The sequence below is a fragment of the Dendropsophus ebraccatus genome, chromosome 1 (assembly GCF_027789765.1).
Source record: "Dendropsophus ebraccatus isolate aDenEbr1 chromosome 1, aDenEbr1.pat, whole genome shotgun sequence".
Classification (NCBI taxonomy): domain Eukaryota; kingdom Metazoa; phylum Chordata; class Amphibia; order Anura; family Hylidae; genus Dendropsophus; species Dendropsophus ebraccatus.
Window position 1 is genome coordinate 204558304 of NC_091454.1, and position 23028 is coordinate 204581331.

A 23028-nucleotide genomic window follows, 5' to 3' on the forward strand; every position below is an offset into this window, starting at 1 on the left:
TGCTACAAGTTTTTTATGTAATGATCCTGTATGTGTACTGTATATGAATCCAGTGTGTATATACATGTAAATAGCAAATAGGTGCGCCTATATCTTACATAATGAGTGAATGTATCTATTCCATGTGTGGGCTGCTGCCATATATCAGCTAGGGCTGGTTATTATTCCAGGTCCGGCCACTGACATCAGAGGGTGCTAACACACACGATGGTGCAGATCTGCAGCAGATCTGCAGCAGATTTGATGGTGCAGATTTTATGCTGTGTTCAGTTATTTACATGAAATCTGCTGCGTATCTGCTGCGGATACGGTATCTGCTGCGGATACGTATCTGATGCGGATTCACTGCGATACGGTGTGTGTGAAGCTACCCAGAAGATGTAAGAATGACCTGTCTGCTGTTGTATACATGGAGGGGACATGATTATAGTCCAGCAGATGTAACGGTGTCCTGTACATATTATTAATTAATAAATAATTCATTTTTTTTATTTGTAAACATAAAAGAAATGTGTCCTAATAACATAATAATAATAATAATAATAATAATAATAATAATAATAATATAATCCTCCACAATCAAAGGTGCTCCACCATTCTGGTCTCATCATACTCCTGAAGTGGATCATGACAGACAGTAATATGGCAGCTATATTATTAGAGAAATCAAGGCGGCATGGTCTAATATCTGCCCAATGGACCCCTTGGCGGATGAAGGGGTCTGTCAGGTTCCCTTTGCTGACAAGAAATTATTATTTTTAATAGGTTCTAAGGAATTTTTTGCCTGATCACATGGGGAAATTATTCTGATAATTGAGCTGATAATTGGTCCACGTAAAAAGCTCCTAAAAATAATCTTTCACTATATAAATGAGAACACAAACCAAGCTACTGTCTAAGAGAGCTGGAGACCAATCTGCGTTATAAGTAGAAGCAGCATAGCTGTATACAGTATATAGCACATGGAACAGATTATACATTAGGGCCCAGGAGCTCCATGTTCTGCCGCTGCTCGCTATAGAATGGATTTCAGTATGTTCTTATTTTTTACAAATATAATACAATCTATAAAAACAGTTTAGATCATTCCAGGGTCCGGATCGGGTTTCTCCACAGAATTCCGAGTTCCCAGCATTGTTGGGCTCCTTCTTATCCCAGTTGCTGTAAATAAATAAATGAGAACAAAGTAATTTACAGAAAAAAGGCAATGTAATATAAGTCAATGGATGGTAAAATATCAAAGATTTAAAGGAGGAACCCGGCAAAATTTTTTATTAAAGCATTGTACTGCCCCCCAAAAGTTATACAAATCGCCAATATACACTTATTACGGTGCTTTTTCCCCTGCATTTACTACTGCATCAAGGCTTCACTTCCTGGATAACATGGTGTTGTCACTTCCTGGATAAAATGGTGATGTCACTTCCTGGATAACATGGTGTTGTCACTTCCTGGATAAAATGGTGATGTCACGACCCGACTCCCAGAGCTGTGCGGGCTGTGGCTGCTGGAGAGGGTGATGGCAGGGGGATGCTCAGTGTCCCTCCAGTGCCCTGTGTCCCTCAGTGTCCCCCTGCCATCATCCTCTCCAGCAGCCACAGCCCGCACAGCTCTGGGAGTCAGGTCGTGACATCACCATTTTATCCAGGAAGTCACAACACCATATTATCCAGGAAGTGACATTACCATGTTATCCAGAAAGTGACATCACCATGTTATCCAGGAAGTGACATCACCATGTTATCCAGGAAGTGACATCACCACATTATCCAGGAAGTGACATCACCATGTTATCCAGGAAGTGACATCACCATGTTATTCAGGAAGTGACATCACCATGTTATCCAGGAAGTGACATCACCATTTTATCCAGGAAGTGACAACACCATGTTATCCAGGAAGTGACATCACCATGTTATCCAGGAAGTGAAGCCTTGATGCAGTAGTAAGTGCAGGGAAAAAACACTTTATGTGCATTTCCCGTAATAAGTGTTTATTGGTGATTTGTATAACTTTTTTTTTTTTTGGGGGGGGGGGGGGGGCAATACAATACTTTAATAAAAATTTTCGGTGGCCCTCTCTTTTAATCAAGAGACACGTCCATTATAGTCTATAGGTCTTATTGAATGGAGATGACAAGAAGCTCCTTCCCCAGGTTTCATCGTCATTTCAGACTGATCCAGCCCTGACTACACTGATAGGTCTATACATTGTTATGTCAGCTATCAGACCAATAACATATACAGTACATTGCATCTATTCAGACTTGTGCTGTCATATCCTGTTACATACTGTAGGTGTCTAGTGACATAATGTGACTGTTTCAGATCAAGTCATACAGAGGCCGTGGCCCGGGGTAACTGTGAGGTGGTGGTACAGCAAGGTGGGCTTGGGTACACTTGGGCACTTGTCACAGTGGCCAGGAGTGGTGTTGGAACCCACCCCCGGACACACAGGCCCTGCACTTGAAAAAGAGTTAGCCCAAGTGTAAAGTGTAGGTGCAGGTGCGGCAACTCAAAAGTAGGAGACCAGCACTTAAAGGGGTTATCCGGTGCTACACTTTCTCCCAGAGACAGCACCACTCTTGTCTCCAGTTTGGGTGGGGTTTTGTAACTCAGTTCCATTGAAGTGAATGGAGGTTATTGGTGCTGTCTCTTGGAGAAAGTGGCCATGTTTGTGTAGCACTGGATAACCCCTTTAAACAGAATGACTTTTACTTGATGAACTTTAGTGCAGTACAAGGTAAAAAGAATAGTAAGAACTTCAGGAGCAGGTGCAGGTGACAGAGATGGTGAATACGAAAAGTAGTTGAGGTAGATTAGAGTAGGTATAGGGATTATCTCGGGGGCCTTGTCCAAGTAGTAGTGTACTCCACCGGGATGGTTAAGTAGTAGTGTTGAAGAATGTGAAGAATATTTGTACTTTGTACTCACATTTCGCGCTTTCTATGTGACCGCCTTCTGCCTACACAGTATTGTCGACCACCCTGTGAGGTAGTACAAGCCCCAGGCCTTTACAACTGGGAGTAGCAGATTTTCCAAGATGACCAAAAAGAGCTGTGTGTAGTCAGTAAGATACTTCAGCTTTTCTCGCTATTTGTCCTACTGGGGATCAGTTCCTTGTTGTGGGAACTGCTCTGAGAACACCGGAGACGGGTCCCTGGCGTGGACAAGGTTTACCCTAGAGGACAGTTACCCCTCCTAAGGGTTTAGCACTGCATAATGGAGCAAATCTCTCAGTACCAGCATCTCTCCCTCTTGGCTGTCTCTTCTACCCCCATCTACCAACTGAAGACCTCCCACCAGGAGCTAACCACCCTTTTATAGGGGGAAAACTAAGGTCCACTGTGATTGGTGGGGCTGTGTGTGGATAGGAGAGAGAAAAAGTGTAATAAGCAGAAAGTTGTGTAAGGCACCTGAACCTGTGATTGGACAACACAATAACCAACAAAGCAGTACAGTTAACCCATTCCCTTCAGCTGTGCTCATGTAAGTGAATACATAGTTTTATAACAGAGAGTGACATCTAGTGGAGATATACAAATAAGCACCTTCATCCCCTTTGTGCTATACATGACAAAGTACTTTACTCAGGTGGTACCCATACCGGGACACTACACAGAGGCCCCTAGGGGCCATTATTACACACAGAGGTCTATAGATCCCTGTATATTATCTAATAAAAAGGGCCAAGGATGCTGGAATTAAGGTCACTTTATAAATAAATAATTATATTAATAATTCTATAAAAGTGGGAGTGGCTTAGGGTTCAACACTGTGCATTAAAACTCAGGCCCAAATTCCTGGTGCAGTTTAAGCCAACGAATAGTTGGTCTCTACTTAAAGTAGAAATTCTAAGGGCCGTATTACATGGCCCAACAATTAAAAAGGTATTCTAAGAAAAATTAAGAAAAAAAGAAGAATGGAAAGGGTATACCAGGAGTACCCCTTTCCTATTATACTTGCATATCCTTGGTGGAGGATATGTACTTGGAGATCACTGGTCCAGTCATGTAATGCTCCTGGATGCAATCTTCTTTCTTCCAGTGATGTCCCAACCTGTTTCATCATCCAGGGTACGGTGGGGGCTGAGCATGTCCTCTACCCAGAAAAGCCATCCTGTGCATGTGCAGTACGATAGTTATGATTGCACTATGCATGCGCTAGTCTCACTGGGTGTGGGGATGTTGTTGTCCCCATACTCAGAAGACATGCATCAGTGTTGTTTCTTATCCACTACTTATTGGCTGGCTAGTTCCGCTGGGGGGGTCCTACTGTCTACAAGGAGGATCCTACCGGCTATAAAGGGGGTACTGCTGACTACGAGGAGGATCCTACTGGCTATGAAGGGGGTACTGCTGACTACAAGGGGTGTCCTGTTGTCTACAGGGGGTCCTGCTCGCTATAAGGGGGGTCTGCTTGTCACAAAAGGGCGTCCTTCTGGCTGGGATCCTACTGGCTATAAGGGAGGGTCCTACTGGCTGCAAGGTGGTCCTAATGGATACAAGGGGGGGGGGGTCCTGCTGGATACAAGAAGGGGTCCTGCTAGCTGTATGTGAAGGCTTATCTAGGCTATGGCAATGCAGCTGCATGTTTTTTGGACTATGTTATTAAGCTTGGAAAATCTCTTTAATGTAAGTGACTGCTAATCTGCTAGGTCACCGCTCGCTAACCTAGACTATTTGATGGTTCGATGATCATAACTGATCTTTGTGCAGCCCTTGCTATATCTAGTAATTAGTAAAGTATATACCTTACCTCTTCACGCTCCCTGTGTCCTTCGAGCTTCTTCCCTCTCACCACAACCACTGCTGAAGCCGTCTCTAGTGAAAGGTCAGAGCCGCAACTAGAGATGAGCGAACCTTCAGAGGTTCGGGTTCGTATGAACCTGAACTCTCGGCGTCTGATTCCCGCTGTCTGCCCGCTCTGTGGAGAGGGTGGATACAGCCTAAGGACCGCCTGGAAAACTGGGATACAGCCATAGCCATAGGATGTATCCCAGTTTTCTAGGCGGTCCTCAGGCTGTATCCACCCTCTCCATGGAGCGGGCAGACAGCGGGAATCAGACCCCGAGAGTTCAGGTTCATCCGAACCTCGGCAGGTTCGCTCATCTCTAGCTGCAACCAGTAATTGGCGGAGTGGACTGTCACTTCACAGATGGCTTCAGGCATGGCAGCGGTGGCTGCTATGAGCAGGGAGAAACTGGAAGGACACCAGGGAGCCTGCAGAGGTAAGTATAAAGTTTATCATTTTACTTTGATGGCCTGGTGAACTTGAACAAGGAGTACATCCAGGTCACATGAGACAGAGCTGAAGGTGAATGCGCTAAATCAATATTTCTCCCTGGTGTCTAAAATGGGAGTAAAAAGCGGTTTTATCAGGAGAAGGAGACAAGTTTGCTAAATTAATGTATTTGCAATTGCAAACATGTTTAACTTGACGAACCCTGCAAGTATAACTATATTAGTTGAGATGAGAACATCGCTTTAAGCCCTGGCAAAGTCATGCGCCCTTTCTGGGAAGTCATCTGTAGGCAGTAAGCTTTTTTCATTCTTTTTTGGAGCAGGCAGCTCCATGTATGTTTATGAACCATGAAACAAGAGATGGTTGGCCAATCATCAGATCCCACTGTCAGATTGTAAGGGGTGTAGCGGTATCAACCAGCTACAAAAGACACACCCATTATACTTTTCCTTTGAGGACTTCTTTGATCTCTACATGCCTTTGGAGCATAGATATTCATTCTCAAAAATAAAGTTACTATATAGCTTCTTCTCCTAGATTTTCATATGAAGCCTCCTACTCAGCACTTACGTAATGTTGAGTGGTGTTCCATCCAGCCACTTCCAGGAATTAACATCTTTTGGGTCTCGGCTCAGTCCGATCCAGTATCTCCTTTTATTCTTATACAAGTTTGCCAAAGTATCCTAGGAAAATTAGTGACAATTATACAAGACAGATAGGTAGAATGGAAGTAGTTGGGTTTTGTTGTCTTCGGCCAGTGACTGTGATGTTACTTGTGATGTCAGTTCTGTAGTATTGTACAGGTGTGGTGTTGGTACCTGTGTTGGCCGGTTTATTGTCCCTAAATGGTTGGTGGTCCCTCCCGGCTTGTTGTGGGTCCCTTGGGCAGTTGTCACTGCAACCAGGAGTGGTAGTAGACCTAGCCGGCATGTAGGTACTGCCACCCACAGAAAGGGAAAAAATAACCCAAGGTAAACAGTGGTGTGTGTGGGTGTAGATAGAATAGACAGAGTCCTGTGCATTTAGTAGAAAAATTGAACACTTTACTGAACAACATGGAAGGTGAACAGTACACTTAATTGCAAATCTTGACAAATACAGTTGCTGACAGTAGAGTAAGACCAGTGCTTTGTAGAAGTAAGTGCTTTGTGAAGAGAAGGAAGAGGAAAGGAGTTGCCAGAGGAGCCCTGCCCAATGTAGAATATGTGCTCTGCTGGAACTGAAGTGTAGATAAGAAAAAAATAAGCGATACTTATACTCATGTATAGACTATAGTCTGACCACTTACTGCCCCCTAGTTGCGTAGAACCTGTCCTTGGTGGGTAGCACAAACCCCAGTCGGCAGTTATCTGGGTGTAGCAGACTTCTGAGATTACCCAGTCACCCTGCAATGCGCAGTAGGACACGTAGACCTTACTCTGGTAGCTTTGTCCTACTGTGGTCAGTTTCAGGAGACCGCCCTGCATGTTTTAGAAGAATTCCTGGTGAGGCTAGGGTTATCCTAGGTGGCTGCTCTCCCCTAAGGTGAACTTTGCACTACATAACTGTATTAGTTGCTTGCATAAGGAAAGTCTCTCTGTTACTGTCTCTAATTCCTGTCAGGAGTCCTGGCCAAAGCCAGGCCCTGGCTTAACTTCAGCAGGTACTGTGTCTCTGTGTGTCCTCTCTCTCTCTCTCTCTCTCTCTCTCTCTCTGGAAACTAACTAGAGACTGACTCAGTTCCTCCACCAGGTTAACTCCTCCTACAGGGGTTAATCTAAACCCTCCTGTGAGTGGTGGGGCTTAGTGTGTGTGTGAGAGAGAGAGAAAGGAAGGACAGGATAGGAAAGAAGAGCACCTGTGACTTGTCAGCATAGCATAGAACAGTTAACCCTTGGCTCTACAGCTGTGCATAGAAGACATAAAAACAATAAGATATGAGGAAAATAAAGTACTACATCTCCCAATTGCCAACCTGAGTGAAAGCTTTACACAGGTGCCAAGGAACAGCACCCTGTGCTGAGACACCACTGATTTATTTTGATATATTGGATAATATGTGCAAATATGGTGGAATATATATTGCTATTACCTTATACTTTACAGTGTTGAAGGTGTACGGGCACCGCTGTTTTCATCTGCTCCTGAACGAGTTAGTCTTAATACTGCCACTGAGCCAGTGGCATATAATGTATGTCTCCTGCTCGGTTTTCAAGACAGGAAGGGGCTAAGTGGGGATGCCGTGACCATCACTTGTGGCTGCAGTACGGATAAAAACATAGCCAGTTGCTGGTAGTGGTAATTGACATCTAGCCAAAGAGGAGCAGGGCACCCATCATCTCGGCAGGTGTTCTGCTGATCCTAGTGCAATTAAGTGGGGAGGTTGTGCATCCCCACTTAATCCCTTCTAACAACACTACCTGACTGGCAAACTGAGAGAAAGGCATAGAGTAAGCCTCCCGCTCAGCGGCAGTTCTGACACTGGACCGCTCAGGAGCAGAAGCTCTGTGCTTCAATGAGAACCCCCATTCTTGCCATTATGATGGAATTCCCTGCTCCTTTACAGTAAGAAGAGATGTGCTATGCGCTGCTATTGTCCAGAGGAAGTAAATAGTGGTGCTATTACTATATTGTAATACAATATGTGGGCTGGGAACTCTATGCATGACCCATGGTGTATAAAAACCAACAAAACAGATTTACATTATTTCCTATGGAAATCTTGGCTTCATTCTCTGGATCTCAAACTGCTTGTTTCTGGAACGGTCTTTCAGAATTGGATTGTATTCGAGAACAAAAGTATGGGTGTAATAGTAAGGACACCTGTAGGGTGCTTGTCCTTTTCTTACCGATTCAGTCTGGTTCTTTATCATTACGAGATTAGCGTTCATTAGGTTGCATTTGTCTTGGGCCTCATCCCACGCTGATGTTTTCTCAGAGAGGTAGTAACATGAGCATTCACCTGTATACCAGCCGGCAGAGCACACGGGGCAGATAGTTTCTATATAAAGCAATATACAGCAGTTAGTAACTATGGGGAATATTACAGAATTTTTATGTTGATAATGTTCTTATAGCTCTTATAGCATCTCCAGTAAAACATACACATCCAGGTTTTCCTTATCAACAGAAACACAACACATAACACAAATCGATTATCGTACATACTTGGCCGATTACGGACCCTTTCGGGTGATAATCACTTGGTATATATTGCTTGTTGAAAGGCCACGATCAGCCAATATGCACGATGTTGGCTGATCATGATCTTTCAACGTGCTGAAACAAAACGATCCGTGCAAGCAAGCTTTGACCTCCCTAAATTACTGTATACTTGCAGAGATACGAGTTACTGTTTGAAGATTTCCCCATTTAAAGGGAACCTGTCACCCGGCATTCCGACGCTGAGCCCGCCCGACCCCCCGGTGCAGCCTCGGATACTTACCCTTTGCTGCAAGTCCCGCTCCTGGACCCGGTCCCGGGACTGAGATATCGCTGTCGGCAGCCATGCGCACGTGCTCCAGAGATAAGTCCGATGCCCATAGAGAGTAACAGCTCCAGTCATTAGCATACAGCGAGCGCTCACCTTCCGGCGCCGATATTTTTTTTACGATTTTTTTACTGTCTATATTTTAAAATTATCCTAACATTTAGCAATTCCCATTTTGGACACTATGCGTGATGTGAGTTAATGCTCTGGTCATGTCCCTATGAAACTTCAAGACTGCTTTAGGTTACAAACACACTTGGTCTCGCTGCAGATCCCGGCCCTATACTTTCATTAGCAGAGAAACTTGCAGCAGGGATGTACATCTCTGCTGCGATTTTGTCTGCAGCCCTCCCCATTAACCCCCTAGCCGCCGGACATTATACATTACCGGGTCCCCGTTCCTGCTTGCTTCGGGGCTCCCGGTGTCTTCACGGCCCGCCCGGCCAATCAGTGCACTGCGGCAGGGCAGCGCACTGATTGGCCGGGCAGAACGTGCCGGGAGCCGCCGAAGCAAGCAGGAGCGGGGACCTGGTAATGTATATCCTGCCTGCCCCCCTGCAGCCCCGATCGCCCCCGGCCGCATGATCGCCCCCCGCACCCCCCGGCCGCACAATCGCCCCCCACACCCCCTGGCCACACGATCGCCCCCCGCAGCCCCCGGCCGCACGATCGCCCCCCGCAGCCCCAGCGCCCGGGGGGTGCGGGGGCGATCATGCGGCCGGGGGGTCCGGGGGGCGATCGTGCGGCCGGGGGGTGCGGGAGGCGATCATGCGGCCAGGGGTGATCGGGGCTGCAGGGGGGCGGGCAGGATATACATTACCAGGTCCCCGCTCCTGCTTGCTTCGGCGGCTCCCGGCACGTTCCTGCCCTGGCGCAGCGCACTGATTGGCTGGGTGGGCCGCGAAGACACCGGGAGCCCCGAAGCAAGCAGGAACGGGGACCCGGTAATATATAATGTCCGGCGGCTAGGGGGTTAATGGGGAGGGCTGCAGACAAAATCGCAGCAGGGATGTACATCCCTGCTGCGAGTTTCTCTGCTAATGAAAGTATAGGGCCGGGATCTGCAGCGAGTCTCGCTGTAAAAACGCAGCAAGGAGACTCGCTGCAGACCCGCCAAGTGTGTTTGTAACCTTAAAAAGATTATTTTTAGGCAATTGCAGATTCATAGAACTAGAATAAGACTATGTCTCATCTCATTGTCTACATATCCATAGTTTTATTGGCTCATATCCCATTTCACAAACAAATGAAATAAAGTGACCCGAAAGTCTGATCCTTAGACATTATACATCCTTAGGCATATACAGGCTCAGTGTTGGACACTTGGAGGCGGGGCATGGTCACATGCTCCTCCATGTCGGCCATCTTATGGACAGAATCACCACAGAGCAGGGCAGCACAGCCTGGAGAAGGGAAGTGTGATTTTAGCTCTATGAGGTACACAGGAAGCTGCTCTCAGTATATACAGTGAGTACACTTACTAATACAGTGCACTGAACAATATTACTATAAAGTAGCCAACCCCTTTAACCTCTGAGGCAGTGTCACCTCAGGAAGAGAGAGAGTTGCTTCCACTCGGCCTGTGACAGGATATTTATTTATTCAGTGATTCTCCCCCCTCCTTCCAGTCTGCTACAATTTCTATCTATAGTGCTTTGCAAACATATAAGCTACAATTCAGGACGTTTTGTGTAAATCAGCCAATACATTGACATACTATACAAGAGTGCAAGGTGAAATCTACTATGAAAACTTACGTCTACTCTTTAGGTCACTGAGTTCATTCTCGAGGAGCACAATTTCTTAGAACAAAGGAGAAAAACCTCAATTACTCATTACACAGAACAAACAATTATATATCATCCTGCAAGTGTTAAACATACAGAAGTCAGTTCAGTGAAGTTACATAACTTTATTGTGTTGATCCAGAAAAAAGACAAAAAAATCCTTATGAGGCAGATGCTTCATATCATGGGGGAAATGTATGAGGCTGTGAGGTAATGATTTCTGGAGTGTAATAATATTACAGGTTATAGTTAGTAGAGTCTGAAGAAGGATCATTTAACCAAGGATTTATTCTGATGACAGATTTGGAGTCACAAAGGAATTTTCCAAACAAGATACTGCATATAAGAAACAGCGGACCGGCACCAATCCACAGCACCGATGGTAATAAAGGGCACAACAGCAGCTGAATGTCTGTATAACTAAGTGCTCTCCCATGAATATGCAATAGCAGCAATAATGTGAAATTCCAGGGAAAAGAGAAAAGGAGGCACTCACCGTTTATAAGTCTTCTTTATTCGTATATCTTCTAAAAAGGAGGACGCCGTGCAGCAACTGACAGTGTAACAGCCGATTCCCGCGCGCATGTGCGCTTCCTTAGACACCTGAGGAAGCACTCATGCGCGCGGAAAACGGCTGTTACACTGTGAGTGCCTCCTTTTTTCTTTCCCCTGGTATTTCACAAGGGAATTTTCTTTGCCTTTAAAAGATTATCAAGCGATAAAAAAGGCATGGCCACTTTCTCCCAGAGACTACACGACTCTTGTCTCCAGGTCAGGCGCGGTTTGCAATTATGCTCCATTCACTTCAATGGAACTGAGTAGCAAAACCTGCACCCAAACTGGAGACAAGAGTGGTGCTGTCTCTAGAAGAAAGCGGCCATGGTTTTATAACATTGGATAACCCCTTAAATTGTGTCTTCTTTCTCGTGGGGTCTTTCCTCTGGATCAACACCGCAGGGTAATAGACTGAACTGGATGGTTGGAACACAAACTATGTTAATATGAAATACTTACCTTGATCCTTCAGCTGTAACACCTCCTTACTCATTTCTGAATCTATGGAGGAAATAGCCGATATGAGAGAAGACAATTACAGCTTATTCTTAGGAAGTGATGTTTATCACTGATAACAATATCCGTCCATTTAACTCTTTAGGACAAAAGTTTTTATGTCACTTCCTTATGTACCTGGTTAAAGTGAACCATTTGGCGAAGATCTCTGTTGGTGGAGGCTTCTGGGTATCTGACATGAAGGTTAAATGATTCCTACATAAGCATTTATCTGTGAGTAATGTTTAGTATTCACATGTATGGGAATAAGCTGCTACAGGAGATTTAGCCCAGGGATAAGAGTGGTGGTATACATTAAGATAATCCTGTCTATGTGCTCTATATCCTGTATATAGACATCATATAGTCAGTCTCCCTACTTGGGATACCCCAAAGGAACTGTCCAGAGCAGGAGAGGTTTTCTATGGAGATTTGCTACTGCTCTGGACAGTTCCTGACATGGACAGAGGTGGCAGCAGAGAGCATTGTGACTGAAACAAATCCTGCAGGACATGATAAGTGTTAAAAGGATTTAGATTTTTTAGTAGAAGTAATTTACAAATCTGTATAACTTTTTATATAATTTCATTTGTCTCCAAAGTACCCCTTTAAAACTACCCTTTAAAGGGAACCATTCCCCCCGTGGCCCCAGGCAGAAACTGACATACAGTGACATAAAGGTCAATATACTTACCACATCGCTCCCGGTCCCGTCCCGGATCCCGTTGTTGACACAGAGAAATTGCTGATTCTTCTTCTCGCGCTCATTATGTTAATGAGCGCCGCCGTCCCCGAAGTCCAGCCTTCTCCCCACCTCCGACACTTGATTGACGCCGGGTATTCTTCCTCCTCATCTTCTTTCTTGTCGCCGGATCCCGCGCAGGCGCTGTGACGGTCGTTTTCGGCGCATGCGCAGTTCACAATTGTAGCCGCTCCGCAGCCTCACTGTTTACTGCGCGTGCGCCGATTGTCTCAAGCACGTATCCTGTTTACCGCGCAGGCGCAGAAGAGGTGATGAGACCATCGCAACGGCGCCTGCACGGGAATTCGTCAGAAGACTGAAGACTGAAGACGTCAATCAAGTTCCAGGAGGCGTGGATGGGCGGCGACGAGAAGAGGACCTCATGAATAAGTTGGACTCGTCCGTCGTTTCCTATGGATGTTGGACTCATCTCGGCTCATTACCATAATGGGCGCGAGAAGAAGAATCAGCGATTTCTCCGTATCAACAACGGGATCCGGGACGGGACCAGGAGCGATGTGGTAAGTATATTGACCTTTATGGCACTGTATGTCAGTTTCTGCCGGGGGCCACGGGGTGAATGGTTCCCTTTAATAATAGAACTATGTAACCAATACTCACCGTATTTGATCATGATACCTGTGGTGACAATCAGGGTGAGAACTAATATAATAAGAAAGATCATGGCTGCTAGAATTACCCGAGTTTTTGTGATTTTGCTGGTTGTCTGTTCTGAAATAAACAAGAACATTGTCACACTAGTAACTGATGACCTAGAATAAGGGCCAGTTCACACTGAGCAAATTCAGCCGAATTCAGTGGAATTCCCTCTGCCTTAGTATCAAACAGTGTGTCTACTGGAAGGCCCACGTGCCTCTGGTCTTTAAGCGGAAAGCTGCGGAGAGCCATGGGGCACAAGCCCTCCCATAGACACACTGTTTGACACTGAGGCAGAGGGGATTCCACGGCCGAATTTGTTCAGTGTGAACATACCCTAATACAAGATTCCTGCTTCTTAATGTGGCTGTGTGGGACCTTATATATGATTACAAGTTGTGGCTTTTATGTAAACCCTTTTGGGGCACATATATTACCGTATTTTTCGCTTTATAAGACGCACTTTTTAGCCAGAAAATATCTTGCTAAAAAGTTCCTGCATCTTATATTCAGGAGACAGGGCAGCCTGTCAGACCACCTTGACTCCTTCCCTGATGGTCCGGAAGACTGCATCAGCTGTGCAGTCCTCTCCCTTCTCCTGTCGGTACTGAGATCAGTGCCCGGCAGGAGAGAAATCGGGAGGGGATATGCACGGCAACCTGCTGAAGGACCTTCGGAAGTAATTAGTCACATGACTGTGACATCAGCAAAGGTCCTTCAGCTCACATTCCCGCAGGTCCTACACTAAATCGTTGTGTCTAAGTACAGAGCAGCAGAGCTGAGTGTGTAGCTGAGCTGAGTGTATGGTGTAGCAGAGCTGAGTGTGTAGCTGAGCTGAGAGTGTATGGTGTAGCAGAACTGAGTGTGTAGCTGAGCTGAGAGTGTATGGTGTAGCAGAGCTGAGTGTGTAGCTGAGCTGAGAGTGTATGGTGTAGCAGAGCTGAGTGTGTTGTGCATGCAGCAGCTGTGTATGTGTAGATACAATACACTTTCATTTAAATAAACTTTGACCTCTTCACTGCATTATCCCCTTCATGACCTTAGACCACCAGGGAAGTTTAATTAGTTTAATTAGCATAAAATATTTTTTTCCTGTTTTCAGTGGTCCAAATTAGGGGTGCGTCTTATAGACAGGTGCGTCTTATAAAGTGAAAAATACGCTATATTGAATACCTTAAAAAAAGCCCCCCCCCCCCAACATATGTGACAATTAGAGTATCAGTACCCTCTCAGATTGACAAGTGGGGGAGACATCATGAACAAAAGTCCATGGTACCCCACTTCCCGGGGCCATCTAAATCCATACCGGAGAAGGATCAGTAACCAAGGATTTTCCTCCTCAAAGGGGGAGCACTCTGCTGATCAACTATTTATAGTCTATCCTGTGAATAGTTTTATCCTGAAAAACCTCTATAAAGTTACTTGGAATTTCACAACTGTCTTTGCTTTCCGGATACTCAGGTCATATTCACAATTAGCATTAATAGACTTTACTCAACGTCGTCGTTGCTGCCTCATCCTTCACCGCAGGTTTGACCAATTGTGGTTTTTTGTTTAGTTCATTCATATTCACATACAAATCCTCCTTGGCGCTGGAGTCTGAAAATGAAAGAAAATATAAGAAAAGTATAAAAATTTCCCTGACAAAGTCACACAATAGTGAAAATTTTGGTCACAGGTAGAGAGTAAGAGAAACAGCTCGCTGATCTCAGGGAGACCAGCCAAACGACAACACTGCCGGCTGCTAGTGAAGGCGCTCAATGCAGTGAAATCCTAGGTGCATTGCCCCCTGGGAAACATAAATATACAAAAGAAGAGCCCGTGGAGCCTCATTGAGCAGTCTCGAAACACAGGACTAGCCAGATATCCCCCCGGGAAGCTGTATGTGGATGGATACCTGGCCTCTTAATACCCAGCAGATGGAAATTGCTTTGCTGAACTTTCTGTGGAACTGGAAATAGAATTTTTTGATTCAGGTTATTTGAGGAAGCTACATTGGGAAGGAACCCTGGCATGATATGTAGGTGAACCACATCAGGCAAGAACCTTAAGTATGGTTCTTTCCAAGACAAGGCTTGGAGCCACACAGTAGGAAGCATGTCCCACTATCTATCGACAGCAGGGCCGGCTCCAGCTTTTTGTGGGCCCTTGGGCGACAGAGCCTCGGCGGGCCCCTTTGAGGAGCAAATCATGGAGAGACAGGCGAGGAAAGATTTGCAGCAGAAGAAACATGCGGCTGCTGCATATCTTTCTCCTCCTGTATCTCCTGATCTCTGCAGTAGTCAGGACTCTGGAGGAGTCAGACCCAGTCACAGGATTATATATATATATCATGCTGGTGCTGCTAGTTCTCTAGTATACAGCTCCTTCTGTGTGTGTGTGTGTGTGTGTGTGTATATACATACACACACACAGAGCAGGAGCTGTATACTAGAGAACTAGCAGCACCAGCATTATATATATATATTTATTTATAATATGAACATGGTGAGACCTCTAGTTCTCCTATATACAGGCCCTGCAGTGATATACAGTGTGTGTGTGTGTGTGTGTGTGTGTATATATATATATATATACACACACTGTATATCACTGCAGGGCCTGTATATAGGAGAACTAGAGGTCTCACCATGTTCATATGATAGATAGGAGATAGGGAAATAGATAGATAGACAGATAGATAGATAGATAGATAGTTGTTTTGTGTATAGAGGTCCTGCTGTAATATATATATATATATATATATATATATATATATATCTCCTGCTGTAATAGATATAGATATATTACAGCAGGACCTTTATACACAAAACAAGTAGAAGAACCAGCACATACAGGACACTTAGTTTGCAGAGCCTACCTGCTGCCCTCTGTCAGGTCATGTGTCCGATCACATGACTCGTGACATCATCAAAGGTCCTTCAGACTCAAAGGTCCTCTTTCCTACTCGGCTGTAGGGAAGATTTGTGATGGAAGACAGGTGCTCGGGGGCCCCAGTATGGATCGGCGGGCCCCTAACTGTCACATGCGGCCTCTAGGGGCCCAGTCCCCTTTGTTACTACACTTTTTTTTCTTTTTTACTAACAAAAAAAATGTAGTAACAAACGGGAGTGGGCCCCTAGAGGAGCTGGGGGCCCCGGCATTTGCCCTACTTAGCCGGGTGCTGACGCCGGCCCTGATCGACAGTTTAAGGTTATGTTCACACAATGCTTTTTAAAGGTGAAAATACAGCCGTATTTTGATAATTCCAACCATTACTATTGATCATGCTCTTTATTTACATATGCAATGATCAAAAAACATGTGAACATACCCTTACTTATCTTATACAGAAATCATTTGTGCAAATGTCACCCATGTACAAACACAACACCTGCATATACAGTACATTACACAAGTTTATATATATATAGCTACATGTGTATTACGTCTTAATTTATCCATATAAATACCCCCGTTAAGGTTGAAAAAGGTAAGTGACGGCCAGAAAATAATACTACGTGTGAACATCTAAAAATAACGGCCGCAACATTAATTTGACGTTGCGGCAAACAGCAGCCGTTACTCTATACATTGTGTGAATAGACGGACGTTGTTTGCATTGACTTCAATGGGAGATCATTGAAACTGAAAAAAACAGCCGTTACTTTAAAACTGTTCAGCGACCATTATTTTAGCTAAAAAGACAGTGTATGAACATAGCCTTAAGTAGTTGTACACATTACAGACACATATAGATGTCACAAACGCTATACATAGATAGATATTTTAGATATATATAATTATAAATGACAAACATATACAGTAGCTTCACACATTACACATACCCTTTCCTGTAGAACTATTGACACCCAGCAGTGTAGAGGATCTTTCCAGATTTCTTCTCTTTTTCATCTGACTCAGCAGAGCGGCTGTATGGACCAGGTTATATGAGCGTATCTAGAATTTGTGGCTTCTGTAACAATGGAAGCATATGGAAATGATTACATTAGTCAGTCCCTATACCAGTTAGCTATATCTAGTAATATGATCCCAGAAGCCCTCTGTTTGAATAGAGAACGAAAAAGCATATAGTAAAAAGACGGCACAAGCTGAAGAAAAGAAAAGATACTGTAACTACTCCCTACCCACCATCACAGTCATGAGATTAAAGGCTGGTCATTCCTCTCTGATAAAAAACAAGACCAGTAAGGCCCCGTTCCCACTGAGCAAAAGTAGCGGAATTCTGTGATGGAATTGTCCGCCGCGGAATGCCGTTAGCCTCCCGCTCATAATGGGAGTCTATGGGAGGCACTCGCTCCTGCTCTGTATGCGCTGAAGAATGAACATGTTCATTCTTCAGCGCGTACAGAGCAGGAGCGCGCGCCTCCCATAGACTCCCATTATGAGCGGGAGGCTAACGGCATTCCGCGGCGGACAATTCCGTTGCGGAATTTCGGTACTTTTGCTCAGTGGGAACGGGGCCTAAGGGTGGGTTAACACTGAGGAATTCTTGAGGAATTGAAGCCGAAAGTTTTCTGCTTGAAATTCCTCGCCTATTCAGCTCTGGCAGAATAGGAGCAGAATTTGAGCGGAATTGAACCGGAATTCAAGCAGAATTTCAAGCAGAATTCCTGTAGCGGAATCCGCCCATAGAATTGACATGTCAATTCTTCAGGCGGAAAATGGATCCGCAGTGGAATTTTTAGCGCAGAAAATCCGCTGTGTGAACAAATAAGCAGAAAGCCTGAAAATCCGCAAGAACCCACCCTAATGCAGCAAATTAGTACGAAAAGTAGATCCCAAAGTTTATAATTTCATTTTATGACACATTATAATACTTCTTCAACCCCAGTCATAATTCAATCTACCATAAAATGTATGAAAATGTTATTTATGGGGTGAAATTGGTGTTCCTATGTTTATGTAAAGCACTTTACGGTAAAACTGATGTTATCCCTATTGTATACGTCAGTCCCAACACAATGATATGCTTATTTACATAGCTTTTTTGATGTTTTACAATTTTTTCCCCGCAATTAATTAAGATTAAAATTGCCATATTGTTACTCATAGACAATTTACTAATTTCAGTTCACTTTTTATCACAATTTATTGCCTCCATGATAACACAATTCTGTAGTAGCACTTTATATTTTGCACCTTATTGCACTTTATGTAATGATTGGTATTTGGAGATTTTTTATAGTGTCACTGTTGTTATAACTTTCAAAATAGAAATAAACAGTAGATGTGATACACATTCATTATTTTTTTTTTTTTTTTTTTTTTTTAGTTATCGTGGAAAACACGGCACTTCCTGTTTTCTGACTTTTTTTTTTTCTCAAAGAGTTAGAAAACAGGAAGTCCTGTATCCCAGGCCATCTGAGCGCTCACAGAGAGAAGGCAGTCATGTGACTGATGGACACAGTGAGCTGTGACTCTCTGTACTGGCCGGAATTATTGTGTTTAGTCTGTTTTCTTCAACCAGCAAATCTGCCTTCAGGAGACTGGACCTGGATTTCTGGTAAGTACAGCTTTGTTTTACAGCATGATAACAACAACAAAAAATAATGAATGTATATTGCAAACTTGCTTTATTTCACATGTACTGTTGAGTTAGATTTTAAAAGTTATAACAACAGGGACACTTTAACCCAGTCCACCTTTTCCCTAGTAAGTTAGTATACAGAACAATATCTCTTGGTACATAAGTTCCACCATCCTTTTCATCCCCAGCCTCTGGATATGTATACATCTAGGGATGTAACAAGTGTCCATCCTTCTCAGCGCATACGGCTGGACAAGCATTTGTGGCAGCTTTGCTTCGGGGTATGAGTGTTCCATCTCGCAGCTGTAGAGGGTTGGGTGTGATACCCGCACTATCCAGATGGATGCCTGGATAACGCCGCCTGAAGAAGGATATTGAAACATGTGTTGGGGTTCAGGATACAGTTACATAATGGGTAAGGTGCAATAAGACTGTTTTATGGTTACAAATATGCCATTGATGTTTACAGTGTGATATGATATACTAACACTCTGATACCAATTAATCAGATGGCAGCCATGAATGTTGTTGGTTGCCTATGGATGTTAACATGGATCATTAGAATTTAGTATATTCATAGTAGAGTCATATTACTTCCATGGTTTGATCAGTACATGCATTCAGCAGTGACATTGAATTACGTTATTTGCATGTATAATAAAACGTCGGTACTGCTAACTTCTGAACACCCAGCTTGTAGCCTGTTTTGCATAGTTAGCTGGAATTCACTTTTTATATGTATAAATTTTAATTTTAAATTCTAACCCTAACCCTAACATCTGAACAAAATTTACATATATTTTACATGGTTACGGTGTATATGTTTGAAATGGATCTCCATACAGGGAAGTTGATATGGACAAAATATGTAATAAGCACTAGCATGTATTTGAGATTAAATGTATGTCCATTGGGACTGTTGTACAGTACCGGGTCCAACATGACTTCAGAGCATGGTTTTAGTGGATGTGAATGGCCACAATATGTAAGAGTCTATAAACGAATATAAAGAAATAATTAATAAAAAAGCATTTTTGGAGAAGTACCTAAGTAGAGGGTTGATACTGAGGGGTCTCAGAGTCCAAGTATATTCCTCTTATCAAATTAAGGATGAGAGTTTAAAAAAATAGATAAGAGAATTTGTCTAATACATGCTCCCGAGGATTCGTTTAACTGCAAGAGCCACGATTGATCGCTGGCTCTGAAATCTATGTTGGACCCGGTACTAGTGGCTGTGAAAAACACAGAAAAATGAGTATATACAACAGTCCCAAAGGACAAACACCAAACCATGCTAGTGCTTTCCACATATTTTGTCCATATCAACTTCTCTGTGTGGGTTGAGATCAATTTCACCTACAAATAGGACCATAGCCATGTAAAATATATGTAAATTTTGTTTTTTATTATTATTAAAATTCATATATATAAAAAGTGAATTCCAGCTAACTATGCAAAACAGGCTACAAGCTGGGTGTTAGTACTGATGTTATTATATATGCAAATAATGTAATTCAATGTCACTGCTGAATGCATGTGCTGATCAAAGAAGGGAAATTATATGACTCAATAAACACTAATAATCCATGTAAACTTTCGTAGGAAACCAACAGCAGTCATTGCTGCCATCTGATTAAGTGTCGCAGTGTTAATATATTATTAGAGATTAGAGCAAACTTTTAAAAAGTTCTGTTTGTTCGGTTCGTCGAACTCTACCGCAATGTTTGAAGTTTGCCCTCTGCTCAATTTGTCTCAGGACAGCAGTGGACATTGGTGGATCAGCGGTGTAAAATTAGGTTTCATCCCTGGTCAGCACTGGACATTGTTGGATCATCATCTGCAGTGGGTCCCTACCGTCAGTAATAGCCAGGGACTCGCCACAACTGTCAGCACCAGAGCCGTGCTCCAGTGCTGACCGTTAACACTATAGATACTGCAGTCGGCACGACCGCAGCATCTATAGGGCTCCAGACAGAGAATTCTCCCTCTACAAAGGGAGTTTTCTCTGTCTGGTAGCCATAGGGGCTCTTCGATGTGATCACAGAGCCCCGATGGTAGCCATGGTAAATGGAAGTGTGGTGTCCCACCATGTGTGTTGCTATTAGTTACACCCTTTGCAAAACTCTGTACTTAAAAGTTTGTGTTAATGTAGCAGTACCAAAGTCTTACAAGTCGTTGTTACAAGTATTTATGTCCAGATATTGCACAGCTGTAGGAGCTAAAGGGTTATTGTTTTTTTATGTACCACATGGATCTGATACATGTGTATCCCTTGTACGTGCCACTAACCCGCCTCCCAACCTGACTGACAATCTAGGACTAACTCTCTACCCCCTTATTGCTTTCTTAGACCCAAATGCATACTAAGTTATTAGCATATACTTAAAAGTGTGTCTTTTTACAGCCTTACCTGACGAACTGTCTGGAACAAGCCAACTCACACTACCCAAATGGAGGTTCATTCCCATTTTTACTATGCCATGCTATTGATATCTTGTAGCAGATTTATTTCTAAGTAATTTTACCATGCATTAATACTGTAAAGTATCTGTTACTACATACATTTCTGTATATTATTGTATAATACTGTATATAGCTGTTGGACTATTCATTTCACTATATCTCACTGTTTGTACTTCTTGTCACAGACTCCTTGACAAAGGTGCATGTGGCACCGAAATGTCGGGTTCTTTGATGGTCTGTTGAACTGTTTTCTGCACAATAAATACACTAAAAGCATCTGCGAAAAATCGTGTGAAAACTCATTTCCTTTGAATTACTCATACGGGTGGCTAATAGACTTATACTATGGATTAATTCCACCCGCCGAGTACTCTAAGAGCGCGACCCGTCACCCCATTACTATATGGAGCTAGAGAGGGACAGACTGTGCACCAGGGAGAGAAAGCTTTTAGGAGAAGGACCCCCAAAAGCCCTTGTTAGGGCTAAAAGTATAAAAACCATATATTTAGAAGCTCTTTTAAGACAGGCAGTGTGTTCAGACATCTACTGATGATTGCAGGATAATACCTGTTATCTTGCTACTACTGATTTGCGCAGTCTGCGTCCTGTAAAGGAGTTGAACAGCTCTTTCATTTTATTTTTGTAAAAAACAATTATATATCTGGTCTATGGCTGTATACTGTGAGTGTGGGATACTGCCGGTTTTCGTTATTACGTATTTCACACTGCACCTGATACAAATGCAAGTGCGTACCGCTAGCCTGAAACGTACGCTTCTACTTTACTTTAAATAGTAATTTGTTTGTGAATGTTCTGCGAACACAAACCGATCAGAAACATTTTTTTTTTTTTGTTCGTGTTCGGGATCGGAAGTATTTTTCTCCCATAGACTATAATGGGATTCGATATTCGTTCGTATATACGATTATCGGGAGCTATTCGAATTGAATTTCGAGTTATCGAATATTTCACTATTTGCTCATCTCTAGTAGGGAAAAGATATCTTAGCAGACACTGGACTTTTCTTCAGCTTGTGCTGTCTTTTCACTCTATGCTGTTTTGTTCTCTATTGCAGCAGAGGGTTACATTCTTTTGGAATCATATTACTAGATAGAGGCTAAATGGTATAGGGACTTACTAATGTAATCATTTCCATATGCTTCCATTGTTACAGAAGACACAAATTCTAGTGACACTCATATAACTCGGTCCATACAGCAGCTCTGTTGAAAGACTTGTCATTACACTTCTGGGTGTCGCTATCTGTACAGGAAAGGGTATGTGTAATGTGTGAAGCTATATGCTAATAATATATATATATATATATATATATATATATATATATATATATATGTGTAAAGTATCTCTATCTATGTATAGCTTTGTGTAATCTTTATGTGCCTATAATGTGTATGTTCACACACTGTCTTTTTAGCTAAAATGATAGGCGCTAAAAAGTTTTAAAGTAACGGCTGTTATTTTCAGTTTCAATGATTTCCTATTAAAGTCAATGCAAACAACGGCCGTCTATTCACACAATGTGTAGATTAACGGTCGTTGTATGCAGCGCAGTCAAATTTATGTTCAGGACATTTATTCGCGCCTGTTATCCTTAGAAGTTCATACATAGTTTTATTTTCATTCCGTCGCTTAACCTTTTCTCAAGCTAAATTAAATTTAAATTAACATGTCTACGACGTTTCGAAGCCTGATAGCTTGAGAAAGAAAGTCATCTCTGAATCCAAAGCTTCTCAGTGCTAAGAAATAGATGATATAACAGCAGCAGCAGGTGTATTCATTCCAGTACCCTGTGTGTACAAGTGACTTATAGTGTCCCTGTTTAACACCACTAAGGGCACGTTATACATATTATTCCAGTAGCTCAGAAAAAGGCACGTGATACATATTGTTCTAGGAACGTTCGTACAGCATTACGCGTGATACGCGTGAATAACATGATGCTCTGTGGACACAAGAAATACAAAGGAAATGTGTGAACTGTAGAGAGTGGTATTATACTGCGATATTGGGGTGTTGGGTGCACCCAGGCATGCTCCCCCTAATGTCACAGTGTCATTCCGGAGGTG

The 23028-nt window shown here is 43.2% G+C and overlaps 1 protein-coding gene across 1 annotated transcript; it reads right to left on the minus strand.

Moving 5' to 3' along the window:
- Positions 1–530: 530 nt before the first annotated feature.
- Positions 531–16842, minus strand: LOC138784143 (CD209 antigen-like protein E). Its single transcript, XM_069959659.1, has 8 exons — positions 16776–16842; positions 14443–14547; positions 12913–13023; positions 11514–11555; positions 10470–10514; positions 8072–8223; positions 5814–5926; positions 531–1161 (listed from the first exon to the last, which is right to left on the minus strand). Exons 1-8 carry the CDS (start codon positions 16840–16842, stop codon positions 1041–1043), a joined length of 756 nt encoding a protein of 251 aa, XP_069815760.1. The 3' UTR covers positions 531–1040.
- Between the last annotated feature and the right edge of the window lie 6186 nt (positions 16843–23028).